Genomic DNA, 10,000 nt, shown 5'->3' with positions numbered 1-10,000 from the left:
TTTATATTTGGAGAGGAAAACAAAAAACAAAAAAACAACAAAAACAACAAACGAAAAAACCCACACATACAAATAAACATTCAATTTGATTTTTTTTTTTAAAGCAGTTTGAGCTTTCTTCCTTTTCATAGAAAATGAAGAATGGACCTTTTTTTTTTTGTCATAAATAATCATTTAAAAAAAATTAAATACATTCACTATAATATTAACGATAAAGGAAAAAAAAAAAAAAAACAACGGTAAGAAAGAAAACGATGATATTTACAGGTAGTGGAAAGTGTTTGTCTTCTCCTAGATACAGCTCTGACGTTTGAAGTTTTCAGTGCGATTACTCTTTTCTACAAGGAAATGATATTGCACAAAGACACCCTTCTGTCCTGTGTCTCTTTGGGGTGTTGTGTCTTTCTGTGTGTGTGTGTGTGTGTGTGTGTGTGTGTGTGTGTCTATCTATGTGGGACATGATCAGGTTTGAGAACGGCGCTTTGCTTTGCTTTGCTTTGCTGGAAGGAAATTTCTGGCCGGTTCTGGTCCGAGTCACACGTCGAGAGATTCGTAAAAAGCGGCGGCTCGCGCGATCGCTTCGAGTGAATCAGTTAGTCTGCTTCAACAGCTCGGTCCACCTCTTCTCAAAGAACTTCCTCATGTTGTGTCCGGCGCGGCCGATGTCCGAGTTGTCCTCGTTGAACTTCTCGCAGTTGTCAAACACCAGGTTGACGTCGATGATGAACGTCTCGAGGTTCTGGTACCTAAAAAAAAAAAAAAAAAAAGTTTGACCGAGTCAGAAATCCACGTCGACGCCGACCGAGGGCAAATGAATTGTTATGCGTGGACGAATCGTTTAGTGATTCGTTCACTCAAATTGATTCATTCAATATTTGTCAGCCGAATAAATTAAATTCATAATGATTCTGTGTTTTTTTGCATCGTCACGCTCCGACTAGTGATTCGAATAAATCAAGATACTGACACACTGATTCGTTTCAAAAGAATCGAATCACTAACGCATGGCGTCACCAGGACGGAGGATGTAATGGAGACTCACTGGCTGCTGACAAGCTTCTCGCGAATGGTGGAGAAGTCCATGGGCTTTTTGATGACTTTCCGGTACCCGGGGACCGATTTGAGGTTGACTGGTGTGAGGAAGGGCCAGGCGTCCTGATGCCGCTCCAGTTCAGCCAAGAGAATCCTACAGACAAGAGAGGAACAGACGTCAGAAACACATCCAGCTAATGAAGAAAGGTTTGGGGCTGAGTTCTGAGCAGTCAAGCAATAAACTTATTTATTTATTTATTTATTTATTTCCCCCATACACAGTGAAAGCATGTGTGATACCTGCAGAGCCCCAGGTCACGGTTGTTGTCTCTGGCCGTTTTGGCTCGCTTCACGCAGGACGGACTCTCCAGTTTGGCAGATGGAGGAGCGGGTGAGCTTTTTTTCGCTTGGCTGGAAGCCACGGATGTTTTCTTTGGGCTGCTGGTGCTGGTGCTGCTGCCTCCACCCGCCTCGTCTTCCTCGCACGCCTCCTGCTGCTTCTTGTTCTTCTTGGCCGTCTCTGACGATTTCTTGCCCCCTCCACCGGACTGCACGCGACTCTGAGGTTTCTTGTTCTTAGGGGTCTGGTTGCTCGCCTGAGGGATTCACATTGTGTTCAATCTCACACGAGTCCCTCAAGTCATAAACACTTATTACTGCACTTCACTTCATACCTGCTTAGTCTGCGTTTTAGAAACTTTTACAAGTGCCAAGGTGTCTCTATCTCTCTCTCTCTCTCTCTCTTTCTCTCTCTCTCTCTCTCTTTCTCTCTCTCTCTTTCTCTCTCTCTCTCTCTCTTTCTCTCTCTCTCTCTCTCTTTCTCTCTCTCTCTCACTCTCTCTCTCTCTCCCTCGGTCTCTCTCGCGCTCTCTGTCTGTCTCTCTCTCTCTCTCTTTCTCTCTCTCTGTTTCTCACTCTCTTTCTCTCTCTCTCCCTCTTTCTCTCTCACTCTCTCTCTTTCTCTCTCTCTCTTTCTCTCTCACACTCTCTCTCTCTTTATCTCTCGCTCTCTCTCTCCCTCTTTCTCTGTTTCTCTTTCTCTTTCTTTCTCTGTTTCTCTCTCTCTTTCTTTCTCTCTCTTTCTCTCTCGCTCTCTTTCTCTATCTCTCGCTCTCTCTTTCTCTGTTTCTCTCTCTCTCTTTATCTCTCTTTCTCTCTTGCTCTCTCTCTCTTTCTCTCTCGCTCTCTCTCTTTCTCTTTCTCTCACACACACACCAGCAGATTATTATCCAATTCTAAAATCAGCGAGACAGACAGTGAAGGAAATTAACTTCCCAGTTCCACTTGTATAACCTGCTGACTTCCTTTCATAAAGTTCCAGCTTATTATTTAGTTAAAGCACAAGATTCAGGAGCTGCTATAAATTATTCAGTAACTGCAGTTAAAATCATCTGAAAGCGATGCGGTTACAGGAGAGAGACGACAAACCCCGGGAGGTTCGAGGAACTTGCCCTTTTTGTTTAGGTGTACTGTAGCACTGGTACAGAAAGAACACACACACACACACACACTTTATGAGGTGTAGCGAGCGAGTGGTGGACTGTTTGGGAATTGATGCTCAGATTACAATGAATCACCACACAAACATCGTGGTGTGTAAAAGATTGTGTGTGTGAGTAAATTACGCTCTGTGATACACTCATAACTCGTTATGATACGTTATGAACAATCGTAATCGACGTCGTAGTCACTTCTGACGGACGAATCGGATTCACATCTGTAAGGGTTTTGACACGCGTGTCATTTTCTCAGGTCACATTCTGTTACTTTATATGAAGGGAAGAAAAATTCTTGTCCATCCCTTAATGCTCTGAGAGCAGAGAGAGAGAGAGAGTGTGTGTGTGTGTGTGTGTGAGGTAGAGGCGGTTACCTTGGAGATGCAAGCAGGGCAGTACCAGTCTCCCTCAGGGATGGCGTTGATCTTGGGCTTGTGGCAGTAGGTGTGACATCCTTTATCACAGCCATCGCACAGCAGCAGTAAGTCCTCATTATCCCCCTTACGGCAGATCTGGCAGTACTACACACACACACACACACACACACACACACACATTAGTACATGCTTAAAATACTGTATGGTTTCATCATTGTGCACAGGGTTGCATCCAATCAGAGTCTGAGAGTTCACACACACACACACACACACACACACACACACACACACACACACTCACCACTTTCATGATGGATCTCTCCCAGGCGATGGACTTCTGCAGCTGTTGCAGGCACATGGCCAGCTGTGACGAGTTCCTCACCTCGCTCAGTGCCTTCCTCCACAACTTCATCCCTGGAGCGATCTCCTCCTCACCCCTGAGAGACACAACAACAAAGAGACGAGTTACAAACACCCACAGATGCACGCGCACACACGCACACACGCACACACACACACACACTTAAGGCCAGCGCTATACTTGAGGTCGACTGCACGTATGCAGGCACGAGACAGACGAATCAGTTATACTTTGTCGTGAAGCACCACGATATTAGTCAGAGTTGTACAGAACAGAACATTGTTCTCTTCTTTTAACTTCGATTCTAACGTGAATATCGTGAATATTAATGAGCCGTCGTGTGCGTTATCACACTTCTGTTCTTCTTAAACGATCAAAGTGAAATAAATCCTTAAAAATATTCATTCGTCGTCAGTCAGTACGGAACAAATCGGTCCGTTTATAATCGCGCCAAATGTTCAGCAGAAACGTATCCTGAATATTCCGCAAGCCGATACCGAGTCACGTGTCAAGTGTAACGCAGGCCTTAAAGACAGGACGTGATCGCAGTCGTCCACAGACAGGAGACTAAACGGGGGTCGTTATAATACTGCACACACACACACGTCCTGTGGAATGACCGACTGCATGATGAAAATATCCAGAGAAATCTCAGAGTGAAAACAAAGCCCCGTAGTTAAAATGTGCCATGCTCTCATGAAACAACAGCAAAGACAAATCCTGTCCACAAATGGGCAAAAAAAATAAATGAATCAAACACATGCAGCCAAGAACAGAAAGGAACTCAAATGCAGGTGTGAACCAAAAACCATGGAACCCCTTTGGAAAAACCGGGCCCCGGGTGAACACACACACGCCACAAGCACAGCCGCCCCAGCCAGAAGAGAGGGGAGGAGGAGGAGGAGGAGGAGGAGGAGGAAGAGAAGGAGGAGCAAGAGGAAGAGATAAGAGAGATGAAGGCTGGCTGCGTGAATGACCTACCCTTCCCCTCCAGCGCTAGTGGATGGCGCGGGGGCGGGCACAGTGACCGTCCCCACATTATCCAGCCTGATCTGGATGGTTGTCCCTAAGGGGCTCCGCAGGTACCTTCTCTCGATGTGGCGCTCCAGCTCGGCCAGGCGCATCACGGCGATGTCCAGCGGGTTGCTGGGCTGCCGTCTCAGGCCTTTCTCCGAGCTCCGCTCCTCCTGTGACTCCGCCCCAGGGCAGACCTTGGGCAGGGGCTTGTGCTCGTAATACAGAAGGTCCTCTCTCTCCGACTGGGGCTCTGGGTGCATCCAGCCCTGTTGTAGGGCAACAAAAATCCAGATGTAAATACTGAAATCCCCAAAATGCCAGTTTACTAAGTAACTAGCGCAGTTTTTTTTTTTTTACCTTGACCTGCAGGCTGGCAGAAGAGACCCTGCGTTCGAGCTCCTCTACCTGCTGTAGTAAGGCGATGTCCGTCTCCATCGCCTGCTCCTCCACGCACCAGTCCTGTAGCGTCTCCACGGAAACCTGGCCCTCGTCCAGCTCCGACACCTCCATTACAGCTACTGAACACAAGCACACAAACACACACACGGAGCAGGAGATGGTCAGAGAGGGTTCCGTCCACCTCGGCTCTATGATATCAGGACGTTTTTCTGCAGACGTTCCACGGTATCGTTCAGTAATGAGTGTGTTATCAGTGACTCACCCTCCTTGTTCTTGTTGAAGGTCTGTGAGATGAGCTCCATGGATTTCTGGACCTGTTTGTGCAGCGCTCGCTCTCTGATGCCTCTGCTGTGAAGAGTCTTCATCACGGCCTGCAGTTCCTCCATGTCCATCATCTTCCACCAGCCCATCAGCATGTCTGCAACACACACACACAAACAACACCATAATGAGGAGCGTGTGTGTACCTGGACTGTTGACAATTTGCATCGGCAGTCAGTATTTTATGGATTCTTTTCCTAATAGATTATTAGGTTTTATAGACACATAGATTGTGTGTGTGTGTGTGTGTGTGTGTGTCTCACTTTCTGGAATGGGCTGTGGCTGTGGCTGGTCATGGTTTCGTGGCAGATCTATAGCAGGTGATGGTGCAGAGGGCAGTTTTTCCCCAGGGGGCGCAGGAGAGCCGCTTTTGCTGGTGGAGACGCTGGGGGCCAGCAGAGGACTGGCATTGCCCTCAGTGAGCGGGCAAACGGGCATAGGGCTGCTGCACATTGGCAGGTTTGGACTGATCATACCACCTGACCATCCACACATGGGCAAAGGCAGCAGGGCACCACCGGGTTTTACCTACAGGCACAGGGAGACGTTTACGGAGAGAAACCATTACACAAACCTGCCCTGAATCAGCACTCTGAATTATATACAGAACAAATTTTCATACCACAAACGGCTTTACCTGCAGAGGCGAGACGGTGAGGTTTCCCAGGCCGTCGTGAGCAGCGTCCAGAGGGCTGCTGGAGGCAGAAGGAGGTTGGAGGTGCTGGTGAGGGGAGCCGGATGGAGCAGGAGGGCTCCTGGGCTGGGTGTTGTTAGTCTGAGCTGAGGAGCGCAGCGGTGTGGTGGACTGGACGAGGGAAGAGTCGTCGCAGGGGGAACGAGGCAGGAGGCTGAACCAATGGCCGCTGCGCTCTGTTAAAACGCGCAGGAGCTGATCGTTAGCCAGGAGGTGATGATGCTGCAGAGACAGAGGAACACTAAATTGTGGAACAGTCGCACCAAACTGAGCCACGAGAGGTACGGAGTCCACAGGAGTGCTGCACAGTACAGTAGGCTTGGAGGTAGAATGAGTTGGAGATGATGCTGATGTGGTTGCCGCGGTGACGATCACCATGCTGCTGTCAGGGGTACAGCAAAGGGACGTGAGGTCACCGGGTGGGTTTGGAGGCTCCATAAGAGGACAGGAGTCTAACGGTTGCTCGTCCTTCTCCTGGAGCTTGTTTGGCGACGAGCAGGGCTTCTCCTCTTCCTGTTTCACCTCCTTTGCTGCACGCTGCTCTTCCTCCTGCTTCACCTGAGCCTCCGTCTGCACTTCTAGCTGCTCCTGCGCCTCCTCGGCCTGTGCCTCCTCTTCCTCCTCCTCCTCCTCTTCCTGCGGCTCCTCCTTGATCCTCACCGGCTCGAAGTTGCGAAGCCGCTCTCGCTCCTTCTCGAGCTCCTCGGGACCTGTGAGGAGACGCGTGTCTTCACTTCAGCTGACCTTCGTTACTGCACTTACTATAGTTACGTGTCTATAGTTTATCAGGGTCGATCATTTCTACTCTGTCCAGAATAACGACGAACAACATGTTCATTTAAAAAGTGAAAAAATATCAGTTACAGTTATCATATATATACACACATACACACACACACACACACACACACATACACACACACACAAAAAGACACACCACTGATTATATGGGGCACAGAGTACCTGAATGTTAATTCTTCTGTGCTGAGGTCTTTATTAGCACTCTCAATGACACAATAACATGCTTTGTTATGTAGTTAATGCAACTTTCCTTCGTTAAGGTGTCTAACGACTGAAACTCGAGTCGAGTCGTTTACCTAAAGCGGCATTTAAGGCATTAAAACCCTCACACAGTCTGCAGTAATGTAAAGTTAAGAGTTCTGCAAAATCTGTAAAGGCCATTTAATATGTATAGTGTACTGTATTATAAATTGTGTGTGTGTGTGTGTGTGTGTACCTTCTCCACTCTCCACTCCCTCGATGAAGACTCCTCCGCACTGTGGGAGAACCCAATAGCGACGGCGGTAGCGATCCTGTCCGTAACTCATGGAGCGCAAAGCGTGAGACGATTCGAACAGCTTCCGTCTGATCAGATTCTGCTGCTGCGCTCGCACAATAGCACAATTGAGAGAGAGAGAGAGTGTGTGTGTGTGTTTGTTTGTTTGTTTATCTAATACAGAGTGCATGTGCTTTTGTTTACCTTTGTTAATTTGTCAATCTGTTTCTCCAGCTCTTCTACGCTCGTGGCTTGATCTCCTTCATCCTGAGTCACACACGGAAAAATATCTAAAAACGATCCCAGGACCGACGGACTGGAAACATTTTGCGTTGAACTGTTCAGTTCCTGCTGGATGTCGACTCTTACCTCGTCGCACGTCTCTACCTTCTTCGCCTTCTTCACCTCTTCTTCGTCGTCCTCGTCCTCTTCGTCTGCGGCCTCGTCGCTGTCGTCGTCTTCGTCGTCGTCGTCGTCGCTGTCGGCCGCCTTTCTCTTTCGCTTGTGTCCGGCGCTCGGCGTCCCCGTCGACTGAGGCTCGTCTCCCCCGACGACTTCTCGCTTCCCCGTGCGCTTCGCGTGAATGTTCTTCATCCTGTTCAAATGATTAACAAATAAATAATGAGACAATTAATACACTTTGGTGTGAAAACGTTACAAAGTGCAATTTATCCTGATTGGATGCAAATCTTAATATTAATATTAGACAGATTTGCATAATTCCTAGATTTTTACTTTAACCAGATTAATAACAGAATTAATACCAGTTACTGTCATATTCTCCTGAACAGAAGCTTTCTGAATAACGTGAACGCTGAAGTTTTTGCCTGTTATATTAACGTATATATTTGTAGACAGGAGCGAGAGAATGAGTCGAACAGGAAAAGGCCACGAAGCAAACAGAAATAAAATACTCACTTTTTCAGCTTTCCCTCCACAATACACTCGTCTTTCCTCAGCACGTTCATTTGGTCCAGACTCTTGTCAATCTCACTGGGTGTGGAAAAGAGAGAGAGAGAGAGGGAGAGAGAGAGAGACAGAGAGAAGGAGAGGGGGGGAGAGACACAGAGAGAGAGAGGGGGAGAGACAGAGAGGGCGAGACAGAGAGAGACAGAGAGGGGGGGGAGACAGAGAGAGGGGGGGGAGACAGAAAGAGAAACATAGAGAGAGAGAGAGAGAGAGAGAGACAAAGAGAGGGGGGAGAGGGAGAGAGGGAGAGAGAGACAGAGAGAGGGGGGGAGACAGAAAGAGAGACATAGAGATAGAGAGAGAGAGGGAGAGAGACAGAGAGGGGGGGAGACAGAGAGAGAGGGGGGAGAGACAGAGGGAGAGAGAGAGAGGGAGAGAGAGAGGGAGAGAGAGAGGGGGGAGAGAAAGAGAGGGAGAAAGAGAGGGAGAGAGAGAGATAGTGAGGGGGAGAGAGAGAGAGAAAGAGAGAGGGAGATCACAGTTACATAATTAGACACCTGTGTGATTTCAGTACAAACACTACCACATGAATAGACCACGCTGTCACTGTCTGTAGCATAAGACATTAATAATGAATAATAACCCCAGACCCAAACCTAACTCCTAACTCTGTACACGCTCTGATTTCTGGATGAATATTTAAAGTGCTGCCAAACCAAGCAGGTGGTTCCCAGTGTGTATCTGTACCTGACCACACTCTTGCTGCAGGCCAGCTCATTGACCAGGAAGGCGAGCACCGAGGCTTTCTGCGATGGCGTGTGAGCTTGGAAGGCCTTGGTCTTCAGGCTCAGGGTCATGTCGGCCATCTCCGTCTGAGCGCAGTGAGCCTCCATGAACTGCTGCAGAACCTCCGACACGTTGTCCCGGTTCAGACCCACGTTGGTCAGGTGATCACCCAGGATGGACTTGGCCTGTGGAGGATAAGATCTCTTAGCACAGGATGGTACAGACATGAGATCTGCTCAGCCACACGCTGCAATACCAGCATCATCAGTGGGGGGGCAGTACAACACCATGTGTCCACAACTGAACACATAAACTAACACTCCAATGGCAGAAAGAGAAACAGAGTTGTGTTTAACAACTCTGAGTGTCTGACTGTAGCTTTCTCGACATTTCAGGAATGTTCTTTTTTTTAAATGTCTTCATACTGTTTCAATCACAACAGAGAAAAAAATTATATTAATGACTCAAGTTGCGTTTTTGTGCAACACAAGAGCAAGAAGTGTGTGTATCTTTGACCCTGTGTGTGTGTATGCGTGTGTATATCTCAGCCCGCACATGTATGTATGTGTGTGTATCTTTCACCCTGTTTGTGTGTATATCTCACCCTGTGTGTGTGTTTGTGTGTGCGTGTGTGTGTATCTTTCACCCTGTGTATGTGTGTGTGGGTATCTTTCACCCTGTGTGTATGTGTGTGGGTATCTTTCACCCTGTGTGTATGTGTGTGTATCTTTCACCCAGTGTCTGTGTGTGTTTGTATCTTTCACCCAGTGTCTGTGTGTACATCTCACCCTGTGTGTATGTGTGTGTGGGTATCTTTCACCCTGTGTGTATGTGTGTGTATCTTTCACCCAGTGTCTGTGTTCGTTTATATCTCACCCTGTGTGTGTTTGTGTGTGTGTGTATATGTGTGTGTGTATCTTTCACCCTGTGTGTGTGTGTGTGTGGGTATCTTTCACCCACTGTCTGTGTGTGCATATCTCACCCTGTGTGTATGTGTGTATATTTCACTCTGTGTGTGTGTGTGTGTATCTTTCACCCACTGTCTGTGTGTGCATATCTCACCCTGTGTGTATGTGTGTATATTTCACTCTGTGTGTGTGTGTGTGTATCTTTCACCCAGTGTCTGTGTGTGTTTATCTCACCCTGTGTGTATGTGTGTATATTTCACTCTGTGTGTGTGTTTATGTGTGTGTATATATCTCACCCTGTGCCCTGGGGGCAGTCCCGGGTCACACACAGCCGAGGAGAGCAGGCGCACCAGCAGGTCCTGCACCTGCCCCATGCTGTTGCCCAGGTTGAGAAGACCCTCCTGCAGCACACCCAGTGTAGGAA

The 10,000-nt window shown here is 48.0% G+C and overlaps 1 protein-coding gene across 19 annotated transcripts in view; it reads right to left on the bottom strand.

Annotated features, from left to right (window-relative positions):
- The window catches only part of baz2ba (bromodomain adjacent to zinc finger domain, 2Ba), an 86,384-nt gene that overhangs the window by 1,141 nt on the left and 75,243 nt on the right, over nucleotides 1-10,000 (bottom strand). For 12 of the 19 annotated variants that reach the window (XM_060868937.1, XM_060868939.1, XM_060868938.1 and 9 more), the window contains 16 exons: nucleotides 9,873-10,000; nucleotides 8,630-8,853; nucleotides 7,892-7,966; nucleotides 7,343-7,568; nucleotides 7,178-7,240; nucleotides 6,935-7,079; nucleotides 5,641-6,407; nucleotides 5,267-5,531; nucleotides 4,945-5,100; nucleotides 4,641-4,801; nucleotides 4,248-4,549; nucleotides 3,207-3,342; nucleotides 2,903-3,049; nucleotides 1,333-1,628; nucleotides 1,043-1,186; nucleotides 1-746 (listed from right to left, as the gene is read on the bottom strand). The exon at nucleotides 1-746 is cut by the window's left edge and continues 1,141 nt beyond it; the exon at nucleotides 9,873-10,000 is cut by the window's right edge and continues 124 nt beyond it. In XM_060868937.1, the coding sequence (XP_060724920.1) occupies nucleotides 590-746; nucleotides 1,043-1,186; nucleotides 1,333-1,628; nucleotides 2,903-3,049; nucleotides 3,207-3,342; nucleotides 4,248-4,549; nucleotides 4,641-4,801; nucleotides 4,945-5,100; nucleotides 5,267-5,531; nucleotides 5,641-6,407; nucleotides 6,935-7,079; nucleotides 7,178-7,240; nucleotides 7,343-7,568; nucleotides 7,892-7,966; nucleotides 8,630-8,853; nucleotides 9,873-10,000 (3,392 nt within the window). In that variant the 3' untranslated portion in view covers nucleotides 1-589. The remainder of the gene's footprint in view (nucleotides 747-1,042; nucleotides 1,187-1,332; nucleotides 1,629-2,902; nucleotides 3,050-3,206; nucleotides 3,343-4,247; nucleotides 4,550-4,640; nucleotides 4,802-4,944; nucleotides 5,101-5,266; nucleotides 5,532-5,640; nucleotides 6,408-6,934; nucleotides 7,080-7,177; nucleotides 7,241-7,342; nucleotides 7,569-7,891; nucleotides 7,967-8,629; nucleotides 8,854-9,872) is intronic. The other 7 variants (XM_060868933.1, XM_060868941.1, XM_060868940.1 and 4 more) reach the window with 3 other exon arrangements.

The sequence above is a fragment of the Tachysurus vachellii genome, chromosome 4 (assembly GCF_030014155.1).
Source record: "Tachysurus vachellii isolate PV-2020 chromosome 4, HZAU_Pvac_v1, whole genome shotgun sequence".
Taxonomy (NCBI): domain Eukaryota; kingdom Metazoa; phylum Chordata; class Actinopteri; order Siluriformes; family Bagridae; genus Tachysurus; species Tachysurus vachellii.
Note: the sequence above shows the minus strand (reverse complement) of the source record. Positions and strands in the feature narration are given on the sequence as shown.